General features: G+C 35.1%; 3 protein-coding genes across 3 annotated transcripts; 2 read left to right on the top strand and 1 right to left on the bottom strand.

Moving 5' to 3' along the window:
- Window positions 1-364: 364 nt before the first annotated feature.
- LOC141661877 (uncharacterized) lies at window positions 365-4,680 on the bottom strand. Its single transcript, XM_074468892.1, has 6 exons — window positions 3,968-4,680; window positions 2,593-2,629; window positions 2,271-2,507; window positions 2,131-2,178; window positions 754-1,199; window positions 365-633 (listed from the first exon to the last, which is right to left on the bottom strand). The coding sequence occupies exons 1-6, from the start codon at window positions 4,267-4,269 to the stop codon at window positions 549-551; spliced, it is 1,155 nt and encodes a 384-aa protein (XP_074324993.1). The 5' UTR covers window positions 4,270-4,680; the 3' UTR covers window positions 365-548.
- Window positions 4,681-13,263: 8,583 nt separating this feature from the next.
- LOC141661875 (F-box/kelch-repeat protein At5g15710-like) lies at window positions 13,264-15,551 on the top strand. Its single transcript, XM_074468890.1, has 2 exons — window positions 13,264-13,416; window positions 13,634-15,551. The coding sequence occupies exon 2, from the start codon at window positions 13,805-13,807 to the stop codon at window positions 15,104-15,106; it is 1,302 nt and encodes a 433-aa protein (XP_074324991.1). The 5' UTR covers window positions 13,264-13,416; window positions 13,634-13,804; the 3' UTR covers window positions 15,107-15,551.
- Window positions 15,552-20,561: 5,010 nt separating this feature from the next.
- LOC141723889 (uncharacterized) lies at window positions 20,562-21,559 on the top strand. Its single transcript, XM_074525832.1, has 3 exons — window positions 20,562-20,795; window positions 20,892-20,953; window positions 21,103-21,559. Exons 1-3 carry the CDS (start codon window positions 20,708-20,710, stop codon window positions 21,280-21,282), a joined length of 330 nt encoding a protein of 109 aa, XP_074381933.1. The 5' UTR covers window positions 20,562-20,707; the 3' UTR covers window positions 21,283-21,559.
- The last annotated feature ends 155 nt before the right edge of the window (window positions 21,560-21,714 follow it).

Genomic DNA, 21,714 nt, shown 5'->3' with positions numbered 1-21,714 from the left:
GCGACACTTTCTCAATGTTACGGTGAGATGTATCTAGTTCTGTGTGTTCAGATGTTTTCGATGCCTTAAAATATATTCTAGCACATTTACAGAATCCTAGCTAGTGACTGTTTAATCCATTATTTATCTCTGTATCGCACGACATAAAGGTTTGGCCTTCAAGTAACAACATAAAAATAGGAATGCTAATAGTCTAATACCATTATCTGTGACTTCTAATCAATCTAGAAGTACATCTATAAGCCAAACATTAGTCTGAATGCCACTCTTAAGGGGAAGAGGCAGATTGCAGTAACAAGTGATGAATTCTGGTCAAGAATTAAATTAACAAGTGGATATGTACAAAAAAACAATAACCAAAAAACAGTACAAAAGAAAAACTAATTTATTATTTTCCCCAAAGATATGCGATACAGCATCTTCCAGCCAAAATTATTATTTCTCGTTTCCATGAAACATGTAGGAAAATTCGACATTTCCAGTGTACCCAATAACCAATAGAAAGAATAAGTGGTACCAGAAAAAAATTGATTTTCTGGACTGACCTCTCACCGTCCTTGGATCCCTACTGCTCTGGAGGGTTTAAAACAGTCTGTATTGCACAATACAGCTGACCTCACCATATCTCCAAAGCTGCCACCATCAAGTGAGCTAGTTTAAATTTAACGCAGAACATCGCAAAATAATAAAATATATAGAATGATAATAGAAAATGAAATGAACAGAAAAAATTATAGTGCTAAGCATTCTCACCGGTCAATGCTCTTCCTTGCTTTCTCTGGCTGCTCTGTGTTATTATTTGTTTTTTCAGTGTAATCCGAATTCTTCTTTGATTTTTCTCTCTTATCAAAGCTGCCCCACGATTTCTCTCTGCGGTCCGTGCTGATCCTTGGGTTTTCTCTCATGTCTGTACTTAGCCTAGACATCTCTCTATGATCTGTGCTATGCCTGGGTTTCTCTCTAAAGTCTCTGCTGTGTCGAGGATTCTCTACATAATCTGAATAAATTCCTGACAAACTTCTCAGATGCAATGATTTCTCCACAGCTATAATAAACTTCTTGAGATGCCTAACATATTCTGGATATAACTCCAGGTCGCAATGCTTCCCCCCATTTACCCATAATGGTTCATACTTCTCCTTGCAAAGATCCCAAAGCTGTTTCCCGTGCGAGTGATCCACAACATCATCTGCGGTTCCCTAAAATTACCAAAAGAGAGATATAACGTCAGATGACATCAACAACGAAGAGTTCCTACAGAAAAATGAGACCTAGGCATAAACATGTGTAGTGATCCCAATCCGAAACTATCAACCAACCCACTCACTCTTATGTTACTCCCGACTAATTTCCTTTTGATGCAACCAAGGAAGCAGGGATACTTGGGTCACCTAACAAATCCTGTACCCCCACGTACCCCGTATCGGATACTCAGATTCTTACGGATACTCGGATACTCACATAGTGCAACAAAAAAAATTCTGTCACAATTAGGACTACAGAATACATGATTCAAATTAGAAGGTTGTCTTTTAGATGCTTATATTATGTATTTAATTCATTTGATACAATTTGCAGATTATTATTAGTTTTGATAATAGATTATATCACTCATGATAGCAAATATACATTTATAATGTTATTATATATGCAGTATCCCCCCACAACCAAATCACCACAGAATCGTATATGTGGAATCCATGTCTCTCCACACTATGAACTCGTATCCTTGCTTCTTAGGATGCAACTACATATTATATAACATGGTGAGCACTCCTCCATCAGACTAGAATCTCCCAACGCAACTAATGGGGACATAATTGGCACTCTCTCCACACTATGAACTCGTGGGGTTAATCAATTCAAAAAGACGTGTGACTAATTTGGAAACACCTACAAGTTAAGTTGGTCAACATCGCAACAGGAAAATAATAATTGCTAGTAGGTGGAGGATGAGTAAATGGGAAATCCACATATGAAATAGGACTTAAATTTTAAAGGTTCTTCTTCATGCAAATTTTGTAAAATTACTTAATCGACCATATTGTGCTTACCAATATATTCTATGGCATGGCATTTATAACATACAAACAGTTAGAACTAGCATATTACTATTCAGAAAGTACTTACATGGATTACTAAGATTGGACATTTGACAAAGGGTATCTTATCAATATTCTGCAAAAGTAAAAAGTATATTAATTAGTAAAGCGTTGAGAGCAGCAAAGATCATCAAATACTAATTCACTACTATATCGGAGAAGAAGAACCTTATATATATCAAACCAGAAAGACCGCTTCACTGGATACATGACTCGAAGTCCAGAGAGAATCGGACTATGAAGAACCACAGCCCTCAAACCTGATAATTGTGATGCTAAATCTAAAGTCGGCCCACTCCCCACAGATTGGCCATACAGTATAATATCTTCCTCTTTTGTCCCGTAAGTCTCTTGCAAGCATCTATAAGCAGCCCTTATGTCTGCATAGGTATTCTGTTCACTTGGCTATACAAGCACACACAGAAAAACAATTTAACTTGCTGAAATAATATATAACTCCTTCCAAATCAATAATTAATCATCTTTGTACCTTTCCAGTGGATTGTCCATACCCCGAATAATCATATCTGCAGAAGCACAATAATTTTAGATATTTTGGCTATATATACAAACATTTTTTGCGTAACGGTCTATATCCTTGTCCACTTCTTGTCCTCAAACTTGTAACTTAGTGGCCTGAAAGACTAAACATATAGCCAACTTATTGGCCAACAAGACTGGACATATAGCTAACTAAATTTGCACCCAGCCACAATAATTTAGGAGAAGTTTAAAACTGCAATAAGGGCAAGTCCAGTGGTGTGCTAAATCTTGTTCTGTATCTATATTATAGAACAAAAATTAAAATTTATCACTTCAATGGTGTTCTATATCTTGTGCTAAATATAGAAGAAAAGATAGATGGAGCTATAATTGACACCTCGTCAAAAAGTAAAAGAGTTAGGTAGGGTACTTGGAGAGTTAGTAAATCTGGAACAAGATATAAAATCAACCAACGGAGTCCCTACACTATTTTAGCACCAGAAACTACTATTTGGTGCTTAATTATAGCAATGTCTACACTTATTTTTTACACCACCATTGGACACGTTCTAACAATTGCGAGACCAACATGAAAAACTAAAGTTCCAATTTTTTTTACTCCCTCCGTCCCGTTAAACGTTTCCCTTTTTGGACTGTTTACGGTAAGCGATCGACTACTAATTTACGTCTAATTTATAATATCAAACATAGTCATGATTGATTTTGTTGGATTCGTGTTTATATTTATGAGTACTTTAATACAGTGAAGTTTTTATATTTAATACTAATAAGAAATTAAGGATATTAACAGTCAAAAGTGTGCATTGGCAAACGTGTGCAACACAAATAGGGAACGTTTTTAGGGACAGAGGGAGTAGAAAAAAATAGAAATTAGAAAGCTTATGCAAAACAGCTAAACATTCATCAAACATTTGCATTCATCATGTAAACAGCCAAAAGATAACCTTTACAAGTACCTAACAACAAACTTTAGCAAAAAAACTAAAAACTAAAAGGCCCATCAAATTAAAAGAAGTGTTTAAAAACACAATAAAAAAACATGGGGTAACATTAGTACTGATCACAGACGACCGTCCAATAAATCATCATTACAGTACTAATTACAGTACTAGGACAACAAATCAAAAGAGTCAAACAGTGACAGTATGACACAACACAGGCACACACAATACTATAATAAAATAATGCTTCCGTCTCAAAATACAAGTCTCTCCGACTTTTTAAGTTGTCATAGCTATCCTTTTATTCAGGAAAAAAAATTTGAAAAATATATTTTCTGGAGCTACACGTGAAAAGTGACTTGTATTTTGAGACGGAACCGAGGAATATATGAAACAGTATGAAGTTGGTGTTTGACTGACCCGAGCAAGTTGACTCGGAGATGAACACTGAGTTCAGCGAACAAATCATACATCTGACCCAGATCAGCCGCGTTGCCATGTGAATACAACACAGTTAAATTAGCCGCCGGATTCTTGAAGTAAAGCGCAATAATCTCCGTCCCTCTCTTTGTCTTGAGCTTCAAAACGTCGACGTTTGGTCTCTCGTTCACCGCACCATCCATCTTCATCTTCCCATCTTCATCTTTCACTATCTTATACGACGCTGGTTTTGGCGGAAAGAACGCAAACTTCGCTGCCATCGTCGACGTCACCATCCCCATCTCTCCCAATCTCTCTCTCTCCCAATCTCCCTCTCTCCCAATCTCTCTCTCTCGCTCTCTCTTTCTCTTTCTCTCTCTCCCTCTCCCAATCTCTCTCTCTCGTTCTCTCTTTCTCTCTCTCTCTCCCAATCTCTCTCGCTCTCTCCCTATCTCTCTCCCTATCTCTCTCTCCCAGTCTCTCTCTCTCCCAATCTCTCTCTCTGGAGAGATTTATTTAATATATAAGAAGGGGGTGTTTGTGATAAATATAGAAAGGGGGAGAGAGAGAGAGATGTAAAGAAAGTGTAAAAAATTACTGCGTACAGCTAGCTATGGGAAGAGAGATGCAGGAAATATAGAACGGGGGGATGTGTGATTTGTTGTGATGGGAGAGAGTTGAGACAATTCCGGCGAGAAAAGGTCAAGTGCCCACGTGTGTTAATACTAATCTTATACTCGCCCGTCCCAAATTAGTTGTCTTTTTTTTTATTTTTACACATATTTTAAAGTATCTCAATAATATATTTTATCCAAAAAAACAAAATGATTTTTTTTAGTGAACGTGTCACAGCTTACTCCTATTTTTTTTTTGTAAAGAAGAAGAAATAAATTATATTTTCTCCCCTATTTACTACGGTGACTTAATCAATTAGATACGTTTTTTTTAAAAAAAAAGAAAAAATATGATAATTTTTCATTGTTAATAACGTTAATACTAATCTTATACTCACCCGTCCCAAATTAGTTGTCGTTTTTTTATTTTTACACGTATTTTAAAGTATCTCGATACTATATTTTCATAAAAAAATTAATTTTTTTGAATAAAATTTAAAACTTTATTTATAAAAAAAAAAATAAAATAATCAAAATAAATACACATCAAGATACCTTAATAATGTACGTAAAAATTAAAATATCTTAAAATACGCGTAAAAGTCGTGCAACTAATTTGGCAGGGAAAAGTGCACTTCTTATTATTCAGACCGTCCCTTTTTACAAGTACGGGTCTTGTACTGGTTAGTCATAGGAATATTGAGGTACGTGTGGTGGATTGAGGACACGTGGAATATTCAGCGGACGTGATTTTGCTTCACTCGTTCGTATATTTTTGGAAGGTTAAAATATCGAATCTGGTGACCCTTGACTGCGTTATATTCTCCCTTTTATCTCGTTTTTGAAATAAATTATATTATTATATTACTATTTATATTAAAGACGAATTATAAGAAATTTTATTACTATTGGTGCACGTTGCACTACGTAATTTTTCTTATATTTATTTTATTAAAATAATTATTATTTAAAACTAACTGATTACCTTTTGTCATTTTAAATACAAAATATTGAAAATTTTAATACGTTATCTAATTTTTGGTACACGGTGAATTATCTAATGTAAATCCTAATATTTTTTTCATAAAAGTAAATATTATTAAAACTGACCGATTAGCTTTCCAATTACACTGTCAATTACCTTTTTCAATTAGAATATGCTAACTTTTGTATTTATTACAACTAAAACATTTCATGTTCCGAATATATAATTTCAACTAAAATATCTCATTTTCCGAAAATATCACGATGAAGACTATTTAATAATATATAATAATAACATGATTATTAGTAGCTAACAATTTAGCTTTTTCAATTATAACATGCTGCATTTTTCATTTTTTATTACCTATCAAACGTTTTTTTCCCAAAAATAATATCAATGATATCATTTAATAAAATATTAATCTTATAATTAATAAGTAAACATTATCAGTTCGATTCAAATTGATGATACGGTATTAAATAAAGTCTAACTCAACTTAAATTAAAAAATTAAAAAACATTTAAAGAGATTACATGTATAGCACGAGTTTTAATCTGGTATATAATAAATATAATAAGGATATCATATGATTTTTTGGTAGTATGGTCCATGACAACCAATATGATAAAGACGATTATATCCTTCAACATATAGATTATAGTTGTACAATTAAAACAAAAGAATATTCTTTAATTAATAAAAAATATATATTCTAAATTGGATTAGATATTTCACATTTGCAATTATTTAATAATTTTAAATGAACAAATTGCACAATTTTAAAATTCTCAATTCAAATTAAATTTTAAAAATTATACAATGTTAAAAAATCAGTACGTCGCACGGGTTCCAAACTAGTAATTCTAAATTGAACATCAGTTATATTAAAATGTTTAAAAAAACAATTTTAAATTTTGTTGCACGAAAAAGCACTATTTGTAAAAAAATGTGCAATGTTTTGAATTTTAACTTTTAAAATGTTCAAGTACATTTATTAAGTATGATATTTATTTTACATGATTAAAGTTATCATTATTATATCAAAACGCCTTTTTCATATAAAATGAGTTTAATATAACAAGTCACGAAGACATCGTATAACACCCAAGTCAACAACCGAATACATACCGGACCCAACAACCCACCACAGGTCAATCCGAAAAAGCTAGCGATTTGGTACACATTAGTTGTTGACTTGTATCTATAAAGGTCTCAAACACTCTTATTCTTATCGATGTGGGATGTTACAAACACCCCCTCTTATGGGATCGACTTCCTCGTCGATCTCACTAACACAAATACGAAAGTCGGGCAGTGCCTCTGCACTTCCGGCCGGGTAGAGCTCTGATACCATTTATAACACCCAAGCCCACAACCGAATGCATACCGGACTCAACAACCCACCACAGGTCAGTCCGAAAAAACTAGTGATTTGGTACATATTAGTTGTTGACTTATATCTATAAAGGTCTCAAACACTCTTATTTTTATCGATGTGGGATGTTACACATCGTGTACTACTTTTAAATTTAATTACATGCCATATCTTAATATGATTTTTGAATTTTATAAACAAAAACTATTAAAAAAGTGAATATTGTAAGTTATGAGCTATAACTGAATCTATAGTTATTGTTGTCAACTCTGTAATTTTTAATTATATGTAAGCCATGAAAATAAAGACATGGTAAAATATCAGTGTCGGTTATATACTGGGTTGTGTAAGATGACAAGTAATAATAAAATAAAATGGAAGAAAAATATGTTGTCATATATCGAGAATTCCATAATTGCCTATGTTGGGAAGTCTATAACAGCGTTTTTATCAAAATTTGTGGGTTAAATACTAAGGACGTTGGTTTATGTTTTGAATAGTACGATTATCTTAAGAACAATACAAAAGTAAAGAACACGAGAAATTGGTGACGCGAAAAACCCGTGAATGGAAAAAAATCGCGGGTGGGATTGTGTACCCAACCTAATTAAAAGTTCACTAATAATTCAACGAATATTACAATGATTCAAAGACAATACAATGTGTTCAACAACATTTTCATTTTTAACTCTAAATGACTGTGTTTGTGTCAATGTGTTTGAGATTGTGTATTTGGGGTGATGACGTCTTTATGCTGATCATGTGTATATCAGATATGTGTTGTCCCTGGTGTATGTAGGATTATGTGTGTATATTATGATCCATCTCTCTTGCTCGCCGTTGATTTCTTCTTCAAACCGTTGCCTTATCCCCCCGTTTTTCTCCAACCTTCCTCCTTTCTCTCCAGCTTCGAGATATGGTTGCTTATTTTGCTGCATTACTCTAGTGATCCCCTTGAAACTCGGAGGGGTTCTTGACTATGTCTTCGAAACTCCTCAATTCACGACGTTTTGATTTGTTGATGTCCATGACACCTGCGTTGCCACACATCCATCACTTACTTTCATCTCGTCACGTCTACAAATCCTTGACATAACAATAGCCCCAGATTTTGTTAATTGAATATTTAATTAACAAAATCTCTACCTAAATTGATAATATGTAAAATTCACTTTTCATGTACATAGCGTGTAGTAGTGGATCAGTCAGTCCCCCTGATACTCGTGTGAATCAATTTGTGATATGCATGCATTGGTTACTCACTTATCGAGAAACCCTTTCACTACCTCTGTTAGGACTCTCTAGATACCCCTATATATCCTTTTCTCACAATTCATCCGTCATTCACTCCTCTTTTCATTCACTCTCGAACATGTCTCTTCTCCTCATTCCTCTTAACCAGGGCCAAAAAACACAACAAGAGTTCTGGAAACCGTAACGACGAGAGCCCCAACTTGCCCTCTGATCGACTCAATTGGGTCGCTACCAACTTATTAGACCCCAAAGACAACCATCATAGTGAAATCAAGCCTGAAAGATTTGAAGAAGTCAAGATGTTGTTCCGATCCAATGTTATTGTTGTGGTACCAGATGTCTCTGTCCGTGCTGATTTCTTCAAAGAAGGTTGGGTATATTTCTATTATTACCCTTTTCGATGGTGGACTCACTTTCCCTTTTTTCAAGTTTGTTGTTGGCGTGTTAAGCATTCTGAAAGTGTCCCCTGGACAACTGATGCCCTTTGCGTGGAGAGTTCTTGCATGTTTGAACTCTATTGAGGAAAGCACAAGCTGGGTATTGATGTTAAAGTCGTGAAACACTATTATAGCTTAAAGAAATTTAGTGGATGCAGGTTTGGGTTCATCAATAAGGACATCGATGATCCGTTAATCCTTAACAATGATACAGTCAATGACCAAAATTGGAAGAAAGATTATTTTTTTGTTGAAAAGGCGACTCTGGAAGATGGTGTTGATTACCTGTTGGAGCAATATCGGTAACCCTCTCAATCTTTATCATTATAGTTGTCTTACGTTTATTCTCCATATGATAGATCTATTACTTAAGTATCACCTATTTTTATCTTCGCCTTACAAATCTCTTGTTTATTAACATGCATGCCCTTTCTAAACTATATCCCAAATGTTTCTCTTCGTCCTGACATTTATTTCTGTTATAGCACTCCGTGTTGACTTGATGTTTTTCTTTATTCTCGTTTCTGCAATCGTCGTGTCTTTAATTATTCTTCATGCTTGTAGATTGTGATTTTGATAAAGATAACACCAAGGCTAAAGCTACGGTTGATAAGATCCGTGCTTTGCCCATCAGAGAGAGATTATGGCCAAACTGTTTGGGTAGACCCATTCCTAATGCTGGTCAAGTTAATATTGAGCACTTTGCTTCTGGTTTGTAGAAATCGCAATCGCGTCATGAGACTACAACTTTTAAGAAATATGTGCAGAGATCTGCTGCAAACAGGACTCGGAGTAAGCAACTTTCAATCCCTGTAACCCAACAGTCCTATTCTGCCTTGAGTTTGTCGTATGAGTCCCAAGATAACCCCAATAGTGTCAAATATGATGAGATGATTTCCGGACGAATTTATGCTAAATGTATACGTCGAGCATTCTCTTTTTTGACGTACTTCCTTTTTTCTTTCTGTTTATCTCTAGTTATATTGACATGGATCGAACCCTTTTTCCTTGTTGTAGAGTTTAAACCCCCAGTAATGAAACCCTTGATCATTTCCAGTAAAGAACTTTTTGCCAAAAGAGCTCGTGATGATAAATCAACTAAAACTGATTCCTCTAAGGCCCCCATGATGCTGAGCCCCATTAGCAACCCCCTTTTTAAAAAAGTTAGGATTGATTCATCCGTGAGAACAACCAAGTCTGGGAATATTGTCCCTCTTGTTATCCGAAACTATGACATGGTTGTTGACCCTTCTACTTTTGTTAACCTGCTCAATGACATGCTCTTCCCCAATCTATGGAAGCTCTCTCCACTAAACCAGTTGCTGCCATTCTGAACGGTGCTACCGGCTATTCCTTTCACGTAAGTATCGGTACAATTCTTTGTCGATTGGATTTTTTTTAAGTATTCAGTTGATAATGATTTTTTAATATAACGCAGACCCTTCAGAGTGTCATGGTAGCTCGCGAGGTTTACGAGCATGAGATGAAAAAGCTCAAAGATTTAGAAGGGGAGCACCAGAAATGTGCAGGAAAGATTAAAGCAGCTGAGGAATTGACATTCAACAACTTAAAAGCTATGAAAGACGTTTAGGATGAACTAGAGGGCTTTGCTTCTATGGTGCAGACAATGGAGAAGGACATGCGTGGTGAAGCAGAGAAGGTCGTGCATCAGCAAATCATGCGAACTAGAGTTGACATGATGCTGGAGTACCATAGGGGCGGATGTAGCTCGTGGGACATTCCCGAGACTGTCAGGATCTAAAATGAAGCGTTCCCTGACGACGCTTTCCCTATGGACGAGTTTGCTGGTGCTGATCATGATGATGAAGCAAAGTCCCCTAAAGACGATGCTCAAGAGGACAAGTGACATGATTCTCTTTTCGTAACTTTTTGTTTAAGCCTATCGGACTTAGTCCTGGTTTTAATTTCGAACTTAATCTTTCGTTGTTTTACATTTTCTTCGTCGTACTTCATCCATGTTTCTCCTTGATGGCGAGGGATCGTAATTGTTGGATTTTGGTTTAAACTCCTTTATCGTATCACGCATATCGATGCCTATGAATCATCCTCATGTCGCCATGATATTTTGTGTTCCTACTCATATTGTCACCTTTACTAAATGTCGTATACTTAACAATTTGTCATAAATGTTGAGTGTCGTGTAGTCGTCAAAATTTCAAACAAGTTATAATGTCAAAACTAATAGATCATTCACACAATCTCGTAAAGTACAATTACATGTCATTGTAATTCAATTTTTCCATCAAACGTAATCATAATTGTCAGTTTGCCTTGTTTGTTTCGTCAATATACGTTGGTAAATGCACTCGTAGAGTGGTTAAGAGGCCTTTATCTCTCTTGAAACTCACCAAAATTTTCATTTATTAGAATAACGTAGACATGTATAAGTATTGTTCATTGTCGTGATGAATTCAATGAAACTTTTATGAGGATTCTGTCTATTAAATGCTTAAAGCATTTTCATTTGAAACAACGTGATTGTGGTTGGGTGATCAACCCTTGCTTTGTAATTGAAATGTTCTATTCGTTGCGTATTAATGTATATTAGAAAGAACTCGAGCACAATAAATCAACTTAAATATAAGCAATTACGAAGGGTAAATGCAATCGACTAGAACAACCTACATAACGATGTAACATGTAATTTAAAATGTGAAACATTAGAATTCAAACACATAACCATTACGAATTACAGGATATAATAGGATATCAATGTTCCGATAAAAAATGATATAAATGAGATATGATGGGAATAAATTTATTTTTGTTGAAAAATGCTAAGGCATACTATGAATTATGAATTATGAACTATATCATATGTAGTGTAAAAATTACACCAAATATATTTTTGTTACCAAATTTAGTGTCACATTATTGTGTTGAATTGTAATTGCTCGTGTGTTTAATTTAACTAGAAAAAGAGAAAGAGACACAAACTAAGGTATGAAATGAGGGGAAGAGGCTGTATAATGTATACTATATAACCTGAATACTGGGAAAATACTTTACTACAAAAAGTATCGGGAAAGTAAGATAAAATGTAAATAAAAAAGAGAAGCTAAATGCTATTTTGCGCCGATTAAAATAAAATAAAATAATGAATTGGGTTGGGCTTAGGTTCAGTGATGATTAAAATTTATTAAATTCTTATTTAAACCGAAATAATCGAATTTCAAAAAAAATTATCCCATTTAGTTAGTTCGATGCGATCTGATCAATCCAGATAAGGGATAAATGGATTGGGTTACACAATTGATGAGATTTTATTCTTTCTAGCGATAGGGTTGTAATTCGAACCGAGTAAGTCGAGTTTTGAGTCGTGCGTAATTCAAACTGAGATTAATCGAGTCAAGCGGAGACAACTTGTTTGACTAAACGAGCCTAAAATTCTGTCCGAACTCGACTCATTTAATTTCACGAGTTGATTCAACGAGCGACTCGTTTAAATTTTACGCTTAATCAAGACTAAATCTGTTGACTCGTTTAAATTTTACATTTAATCGAATCTAAACCTTTATCCGAATTCGACTTGTTCAATTATCTGAGTCGAGTCGAGCCAACTCGAATAATTAAACAAGCTGAAACCTCTACCTGAACTTGGCTCGTTTAACTAAACGAGACGAATCGAATCCACTTAAACGAGTTGGAGTCGGGCCAGCTCGCGAACTGCCCGAGTCAAAAATGAGCCGAGCCGAGTCCACTTTAACGAATCAGCTCGTGAGCCGCCCGATTCGAATTAGCCCCGTCCGCCGGGAACCGATGTGAAAAGCATACAAGAAAACGTTAAAAATGGTGCATGGGGTAGGCTAATTATAAAATTTTGACATAACCCATTATTAGGCTAGAGTGTGTATGTTGGTGGATCCTAAAATGCCAATTAAATAACTTTCAGTAGTCCAAGAAGGCCCATCTTCTCTTTAGTGGACCTTGCTTATTATATTTCACATCATTATTGTCTATCTCTCGTTTGGTGCAAGTAAAACAAATTAATTATCCACACTTTCACTTTGAATATTTCGAGCCCCTCTCCTTATGTTTCAAACTTGTCTAACTCAGATATATAAAATTGAAAAAAAATATTTCTAAATACGTATAAAAACTTGTCTTATTAACACAATTTATTATGGCTATAAATTATTATTTTTAATCAAATTCTGTAAGTATAAAAATAATTTCATATAATCGGATAAATTTAATCACATCCTTTCGTATTTAAAAGTATCGAATTTTCTAAATTTTATACAAATATAGAAAATGGATAACAAATTATTATGAAAAGTGTAATGTTATATATCCAAAATATTTTTTAAAAAAATCCCCAAAGTGATACGTGTCATTTTTTATTAGTATGATTCATATTAATATACAAGGTGTCCATCTTATCTGTAAGCCAACATCCAATAACACGATGATAACTCGAAAACCTTCGGGAAAGATTTGTAGGAATGTAGCCTTTTTTATATGGAGAAATGGTATTTAAATACAAAATTGACTTTTTCACTGCGGATAGCCGGATAGCATTTTTAAATTTGTAGTTAGCTTCTTATTTTTTATTTTACCAGAAGCGACAAATAAGAAAAAAATAATAGAAAAATCTAACACAATGTAAGCAACTATACTAGACATTAGACAATAGAAATAAAACAAGAGAGAGAGAGAGACAAAGTAAAAGATTAGGGCTTTTTAACATTACCCATCCTACAAATTGTTCAAGTTCTTGCAAAATAGAGCTACCCATCTTTCAAAGATTCGATCTTTTTAAGGTAAACCCATTTCAATAATCTTTTCATTGATGTTTGCCCATTAAAGATTTGATATTTCATGGTTTCAAGAACCAATTTTTATTTTGGATCTGAATTAGAATCTTGATTTTCTTGATCTGAAGTTGTAGTTCATTTGATTACTTTTATGTTTTTAGTGTTTGAGTTTGATGATGTTTTGATGATTTTACTAATCTTTGTTGTATGTGACTTAAATTAGGTGTTTTGATGATTTTATGTTGTTGGGTTTTTGGGTACTAATTTATGTTGAGTTGGGTTATTGGGGGATTTTTTTTTTGTTTTTTTTGTTTGAATTCGGGTTGTTTCGAGTTGGGTTGAAGTGAAAGATTGGTTTAAGGCTAGATTGTTGGGGAAATTGTTTGTTAGAGGGATGATAGGATTTGAGGAGGCTTCTAATACTGGGGCTAGATTGGTGAGAAGTGGCTCTTTCCGAGAAGATGATGGTTTTCATAGGCCAATGACTCATTTTGGGGGAGGGGGATCGAGGAACACTAGCCCATTAAGCCGAATAGGGTCGAGGAATACTAGTCCTTCTAGGCAGAAGGTGATTAAAACTAAACCAAGGGGGTTAGATGAGGAGACGGTTTCTACATTTTCTAAAGCGGTCCACCCTGATGTCCAGATGGAAGATAATATTTGGGCTATGTTGCCGGAGGATTTGTTGAATGAAATCTTGGCCAGGGTTCCACCATTTATGATATTTCGTTTACGGTCTGTTTGTAAGAGATGGAATTCGATTTTGCAAGATAGTGGTTTTCTTAAGTTTCACTCTCAATTGCCATCTCATGGGCCTTGTCTTCTAACATTTTGGAAGAATCCACAGACCCCTCAGTGTTCAGTTTTCAGCTTGCCACTGAAACAATGGTATAGGATCCCATTCAACTTTCTACCACAGTGGGCATTTTGGCTTGTAGGTTCCTCAGCAGGCCTTGTTTGTTTCTCGGGGTTGGATGGTTTGAAATTCAAGATCTTAGTCTGTAATCCTTTAACACAGAAATGGAGGACATTGCCGAGTATGCATAACAATCAACAAAGGCAATTGATTATGGTGGTTGATCGAAAGGACCGAGCTTTTAAAATTATCGCTACAAGCGATATCTATGGGGATAAGTCGTTGCCCACCGAAGTATATGATTCAAAGCTTGATAGTTGGTCGCTCCACCAAATAATGCCTGCTGTTAACTTGTGCTCCTCAAAGATGGCTTTTTGTGATTCAAGATTGTATCTTGAAACTCTTTCGCCCCTGGGTTTAATGATGTACCGACTGGATTCGGGATACTGGGAACATATCCCAGCTAAATTCCCAAGATCTTTGCTGGATGGATATCTGGTTGCTGGCACTCAAAAACGTCTGTTTTTAGTTGGAAGGATAGGTCTTTATAGCACTCTACAAAGTATGAGAATATGGGAACTAGATCATGCTAAAGTTGTTTGGGTTGAGGTAAGTAGGATGCCGCCAAGGTACTTTAGAGCTCTTTTGAGGTTATCAGCCGAGAGATTCGAATGCTTTGGACAGGATAATCTGATTTGCTTTACATCTTGGAACCAAGGGAAAGGCCTTTTGTATGATGTGGATAAGAAGGTTTGGTCTTGGATTGCTGGTTGTGCTCTTCAGTCATACAACAGCCAGGTGTGTTTTTATGAGCCAAGATTTGATGCATTAATTTATTGAATGGGGGTGTTAAACAGAATTTCCTATAAAGTGGTTTCAGTTCAAATTGACTCAGATTTCTTTTGATACCCTTTGGATCACTACAAAGACTAGTTAAAAGAAACCATCAACTTAAGTGGTTTAAGTTGCTAGCTGGTTTCATTTATCTGGTTGATATTTTGGGATTTATGACATTTGTACTCCAAGAAACATGTCAGTTTTTGACAAGGGGGAGCAGGTCTCATCAGCAACACTCTTTTTAAGACAATGGCATCTGGTACCAAGGGATTGATGGATTAACTTATAGGGAATATTTTATTTGGTGTTATTCAAAAAGAAGGAAAAAAGATCGACAAAGATGATGTCTTTGGATTATAAATGTAAGAAATTTTGTCCAACTTGTGTACATTATATGAATTGCTCGGAATAGCAAGTTTATTTCATACATATAATTATTTATTAATCACCAGTGTCTTATCTTATATTCTATGTTGAGTCATTAACCTTACCAAAGGCGAGCTCTGGTATGATATAATAATGCATATTTCTTGCCTTACTACTTTGTCCTAAGAAAAGTTTGCGATAGAAGTTTGTTGGTCTTTAATATACATATTATTGTGTGTAATTATTTGTTTGATTCAAGTTCTAGTTGAATGCAACACTTTTGGCTAGTAGTTAAGAGATCAAACGTAGATAGCTGGATACATATCAAATGTCAGAGTTCTTTGGTAGGAACATGGTGGGCTGGGAAAATTGTTGATTTTAGAATTTACAGTCAGTTGAGCATGCCAAGAGGCTATGTAACCTGGAGCAAAGTGGCAACTACTTGATCCCTGGCCAAGGGCCATGGCCAGAAAGGGAAGGCGAGTTTAACATTATTTACTTTGTTAAGGAATAAACAGAAATATCACATTTTTTGAAATAGACGAACACAGTCGGGATATGTAGGGGGAGGTTTTCTATTTGTTTTGGTCCCCCTCTCCATTCTTATTTAAATCAAGAGGGACAGGACCTGTTAACAGTTATAAGCATGTCAAACCTAGAAAAAGGGTTTAGAGCTTGTCTAGGAACCAGGCCTAACACTTGTAGCCTAGGAAGCAGGGATCCTTCGGTCACCCAACGAATCCCCGTATCCTCGCGCACCCCCGTATCGGATACTCGGATTCTCGGGGATACTCCGATGTTCAGAATTCTTCAATAATTCTCAACTAAAATACATATTTTTTAATATTTATACTACATATATAAGTAATTTTAGTTTAAATTCTTGGGTTATAGATGCATATATCATGTATTTGATACAATTTGCATAAAACTATTAGTTTTGTTAATAGCTTTCATCATTCATAACATCAAATGTATGTTTATAATAAATATATGTGCCGTATTCCACCGCACCCAAATCCCCATATTATTTTATTTACCGAATCCATGTATCCCCGCACCCGTATCCTTGCTTCTTAGCTTGTAGCAAAAAAAGTATCTCCAGGTCAAGGAACTAGGAGGAACATGATTGCACAGTCAACCTTAGTTGTGTAATTGATGTGCCCTATGGCTCAAGGAATGGTACTCTTCCCCTGTATATCAATTTTTTGTTCCTGGCCATCTGCTAGTTTATGTCTTAGTTCTCTGGACAGGATTCTTAAAGTGTAGGAACTTGGTTATGAAATTATTGTGTTTGTGTTTTGGGCGATTTTTTGCAAGGCAATGCTCTAACTGTCTAACAGAGTCCAGGCACACAACACTAGAAGAAAGACAAGTACTTGGGTTGCATGTGTTTTTTTTGAAGCGGTATTAGGTAAGTTGGTGTTTTGTGTGTGTCCTTTTTGGACTTGCCATGTCAAGGGCCAGTTTGTTTTAGTAATAGCAAGTAGCAACTTATGTAAGTCCAGATTTTGCAAGATTTGCCTTGAATATTCTTAAATTTGGTTTAATCGACAAAAAAGCAGTATTATCCCCAACAGAACATATGTAATTACAGTAACTTCGTTATTTTTCGATAACTTAAAAGTGAGAAATTATTAAGTAGGTAATAGCTTATAAATTATCAAAACTTGTAAAGAATAAACCAACCATTCCCCAAGTGCATTGCACAAACCTCTGGTTCCTAAGTACATTGCACAAACCTCTGGCCAGCCAAATAGCCTGGAAGGTTGGTTTATCAGTACCAAGTGGTTTGGCTTCTGGTGGATTAAGGTTTGCTTTTACTGGATTAAGTTTTGTTTTTTACCTTGAGTTTAATACGAAGATCAAGCATTCTGGTAATAAGCTGTGGTTCCGTAGTAGCTGTTGTTTTTCTGTGGTTTAACTAGTGCTTTATGGTGTTAATTTTACCAAATTGCTTAGCTGTCCACGCGGAAATTGTCTGATTTTTATCGCTTATAGTTCAGTTTTTTAAATGGCATGTGTTTCATGCAGTGTGCACAAAGCACAATTGAATTGTACACTCTTGAATGTATATTGTCAAGCACTCCTAACTCCTAAGAAAGTTTTTAGCGGGAGAACAAGGAGAACAATTGTTTAGGAAATTACCTTTTTTCATGAAATGCATCCCTATATATACACATAATTTTCCCAAATCTTATTAGGCTTATGCTATGTAAGAGTAGACCTGACAAATCGGATAACCGGATCGATTTCGGATCGGATCTATTTCGGATCGATTCCACGTTCGGATTATGATATAACTGGAGACCATTCGGATCAGATCGGATGTGATTCGATTCGGGTCTAATTCGGATCAAAAGCGGATGAAATTTGGATAAAAATCGGACAAAATTCGGTTCGGATATTTCAGATCATAATTTATTTATTTTTCATGTTTTGAGACTTAAAAAAATATCTTTTTATTAAATGTAGTACTTTTAATATAATATAATGTACTTTTACATTAATTTATAATTAAATAATTAAATTATCACGAATATAAGATACATTTAAGTATGAATTTTGTTTATTTCGAATCATATTCGGTTCGGATATTATATAAATCAGTTTTGTTCGGTTCCAATTTATAATCTGATCTAGTATTTCGGATCATTTTCGGTTAAATTTTCGGTTCGGGTAATTTTCGGATCGGTTTAATTTGGTTTTCGGATAATTATCGGATTATATATTTCGGATCTCGGATCGGATCTCGGATCCATAGATTTCGGTTCGGTTTTTCGGATCCAGACCCAATTTGCCAGGTCTATGTAAGAGCTAGCTTAAATAAATATACTAGGCTTTGAAATATTGAAATTAGCATGGCTTCGTGTTGCACCCTGAGGTTTAGATGAGCCAACATCATACTTAAAGTCGTCGTTTAAGTTTGAGAATTGGATCCGGGTCTCCGGAAAAGGATCGAGCTTGAAGCTCACCTAATAGAAGCTTAATTTCTGCTCCAAGTATAGTATACTAGTAACATCGAGATTGTGATAGTGTGGGCTGTTGTGCTGCTTAGAAACTACTACTATGGTTACTAATATTTATCCACCAGGTGACAGGCGTGCTACATTTTCAAGGTCGCAAAAAATCACTGGAGTTGCAGTTTAAAAAAGATATGTATATTTGATCAAAAGCAGAAGGTGCATGAGGGTTTCAGAGAATTGGTTGAATCAAGACTTAGATTTATGTACGATCCACATTGGTATTAGTAGCCTCCTGCACTTGCTCTTTTTTAGTACAATTCTGAGTATGAGGCCCGTGACCACATATTGGAACCCATTCCCTAAACCGTGGGCTGCTTATTGACTTATAAGTCCGTAACAGCTTATGGACGACTGTTTGTCGACCTAATTTATAAGTTAAATTTATAACTTATAAGTTGAATGTTAGCAACGACGTACTTTTTCTCAACTTATTATGATTTTTCATTTTTTCATTATTTTTTTAAATTTGAAAAATATATTTGTAAATGTTAATCTAATATAAAATTCACGAATTAAGATAATTATATTTAAAAGTTTTTTATTTTAGTTCATTTAAGTAAAAAAATATAAATTATAAATAAAATTATCCAAACGCTTAAATAACTTAAGTATTTATCTACTTATCACTTATAAGTCACTTATTCATTTTAAATCACAAGTTATTTATTTTAAGATTTATTAAACGGGCACAGTATGTTACCCCAGGTGCACAAGCTGTAGTTAATATAAAATGATTAGTTGATATAAATATGGAGGTTAGTATATTGAAAGAAGAGAGAATTTGAGTTAACCAATGCATTAGTCACTAGGGCATGTTCCCTTAAGCTCTCATTTTCATGCTTGATTCTTTGGGAACTATGCATCCCCCCACCGCCCAAACTCAGAGCCAACCTATTGGTTGGTCGGTTAGTGGGGGAGATGGTCCAAGGCAAGCGATCGCGGTATTATTCTGCCGTACGTGAAATGATGGGACTCCTGTATATTCACACACGTACGTAATTGTTTACAATCATAAGAGTAATAGAAACGAATGCAAAACAAATAATAATCGACCTCACTACAAGAAAAAGGTCTGTAAGTGACAACATCAAAAAGGTCGGATTTGAGCAAATAACGGTTGACTAAGGCCTAAATAAGATTCGGTTGAGACATTTCTTAGACACCTTAGGGTTATAGATGAGCATCTTACTTAACATAGTATCACACCTCACAATTGTAGATACTTACTTAACTTAGTATCAAGGCTCAGGTCTCAGGTTCGATCCCCTAAAATTTGGATTTTAATTGAGGGGTGTCATCACGTGAAATGGGAGACTAATAAAACACCTTAACCGGTCGCCTAAAACCGACCGATAATTGCCAACAGTCAGGCAGTTCCCATAGTTGGCATTGAAATGACCTTTGTTTCCTGGGGCTTAATTAGCAAGACAGGAAGTTATCATTTCAATGCCCTCAACAAGAAGAAAAGAATGTTCAATACATGATCCAATAAAAGATTTAGGAGATCAATAGCTGCATAGCTTATCTTTGACTCCCACCTTGGGAAAATAACTATGTACAGGGATGATGTGTGCCAGGCAGAATATATGTGTGTTTTACCACTGACCATAGTACTTTATTACTAATCACAGTTTAATTGCATGCTAAACATATTCTAAGTTCAACTGGTCAGGTGATACTATTATAATATAAAGCTAACTCTGATCACTTGGTTTAAGGCTCCAGTTGGGATTGTTGTTGAAAACTGCCGTGCTATGAGAAAAATTGGTAGTGGAAAAAGTGTTGTCAGAAAAATTAGATGACTGTTTGATTTTTTTTTTAATTTATGCATATTTTGAGATATAATATATAAAAATAATATTTTTTAGAATGTTTGATGGTAAAACTCACAGCAGCTTTTAGACCAAAAGCGCTTTTTTCAGACAACATTTTTTTGAATTTACCAAACACTTTTCTGAAAGTTTTTTCCTGAAAAGTTGTTGTAGCTTTTTTCAGACAACAACTTTTTGAATTTACCAAACACTTTTCTGACAGTTTTTTGTTGTAACTGTCTGTAACAGCAATATAAAACGGGGCCTAAATCTCTATAAAAACACACTTGAGATTCCTTGTTTAGTCTCTTTTTGAACTTTGAACAATAAAGTTTTAGAGAACCTGAGAATATAGAGCATACTCAGCTGTCAACACCTAAGGTAACTCAGCAAAGATTAGAATGGAGTTAGTAAGGTTTCTACTGGTGATAATCGCGAGTCTCGTCCTGGTTTTGCACAACTCCTGTGCTCATGCTGTTCATCACCAAGGTAACATCTAACTTCTACTAGCTAGAGCTCAGTCGTCTGTGTCGTAGATACCTTAAAGATTGACAATCGGATTATAGCTTTAAACTATTATTTCAGGAAGGGAACTGAAAGGGAACTCACTAATGGCTGGCAAAGAAAATGCTGCACCTGCTAAAATGGTATACATACTGCATCTATCTTTAAAACGCTTTCTTAGTAGCATGAAACCAATATTGTGATTGATTAGTGCTAAAAATACAGGGTTCTTAATGTATTTGGTGTTAACTTAGAGCAGACTAACTATTCTGACTATCAGTTTTATCAACAGAATGGCAAAGCCTTGGAGACAAAAACAAGGCATTCGGGTGAGAAAGATGAAAGAAACGTATTTACTGAGGATGCAATCGATAGGGAGGTTATGAACATGATGCGCAGGGATTATCATCCCAGAGGAAGGACTACAGGGAGGCACAAACCTCCCATCCATAACCACAACCATAAGCATTGATCTGAATCTGATCTTGCTACAGACATAGGTCAGTAATCAGTTAGGTTTAGGCTCACAATTTTGACCCCCAGCAGTGAACTTAACCCCCAACACCATCTTATTTTTTTCTCTTTTCCCCTGCTGTTATAGACAGTCAGTCAGCACTCAGCTATCATAATGTTGTAACTCTTCACTATGCTCTTGGCCAAGCTCTGAAAAAGTAGTAGTTCCTACTTTGTACATTACATATGGTCATGTGGGCTAAAAGTATTAGTTTATCAAAACTGCATTTCTAGCACTCTAATACTTGCTTTTGTATCTCTAGCACCTTGAACTTGGCCAAGTCTGTTGCACACTTGCACTCCATATACCTCTAACACAAACATCTGATACTTAAAAACTGAAATTAGACGATTAACATCTGTTCTCGATAAATTTAGCAAACAATTAGCA

Source organism: Apium graveolens, chromosome 5 (assembly GCF_009905375.1).
Source record: "Apium graveolens cultivar Ventura chromosome 5, ASM990537v1, whole genome shotgun sequence".
Lineage (NCBI taxonomy): Eukaryota > Viridiplantae > Streptophyta > Magnoliopsida > Apiales > Apiaceae > Apium > Apium graveolens.
This window is presented reverse-complemented; position numbering and strand designations above follow the sequence as displayed.

Excerpts from the sequence above, each read along its gene's own strand:
- LOC141661877 (XM_074468892.1), bottom strand. The coding sequence starts at position 4,269 with ATGGGGATGGTGACGTCGACGATGGCAGCGAAGTTTGCGTTCTTTCCG. Across the intron at positions 2,179-2,270 it reads TCTGGTTTGATATATATAAG|AATATTGATAAGATACCCTT; the intron begins GTTCTTCTTCTC and ends TTACTTTTGCAG. Across the intron at positions 1,200-2,130 it reads GTCCAATCTTAGTAATCCAT|GGAACCGCAGATGATGTTGT; the intron begins GTAAGTACTTTC and ends TGGTAATTTTAG.
- LOC141723889 (XM_074525832.1), top strand. The coding sequence starts at position 20,708 with ATGGAGTTAGTAAGGTTTCTACTGGTGATAATCGCGAGTCTCGTCCTG. Across the intron at positions 20,796-20,891 it reads TCATGCTGTTCATCACCAAG|GAAGGGAACTGAAAGGGAAC; the intron begins GTAACATCTAAC and ends CTATTATTTCAG. Across the intron at positions 20,954-21,102 it reads ATGCTGCACCTGCTAAAATG|AATGGCAAAGCCTTGGAGAC; the intron begins GTATACATACTG and ends TTTTATCAACAG.
- LOC141661875 (XM_074468890.1), top strand. The coding sequence starts at position 13,805 with ATGATAGGATTTGAGGAGGCTTCTAATACTGGGGCTAGATTGGTGAGA.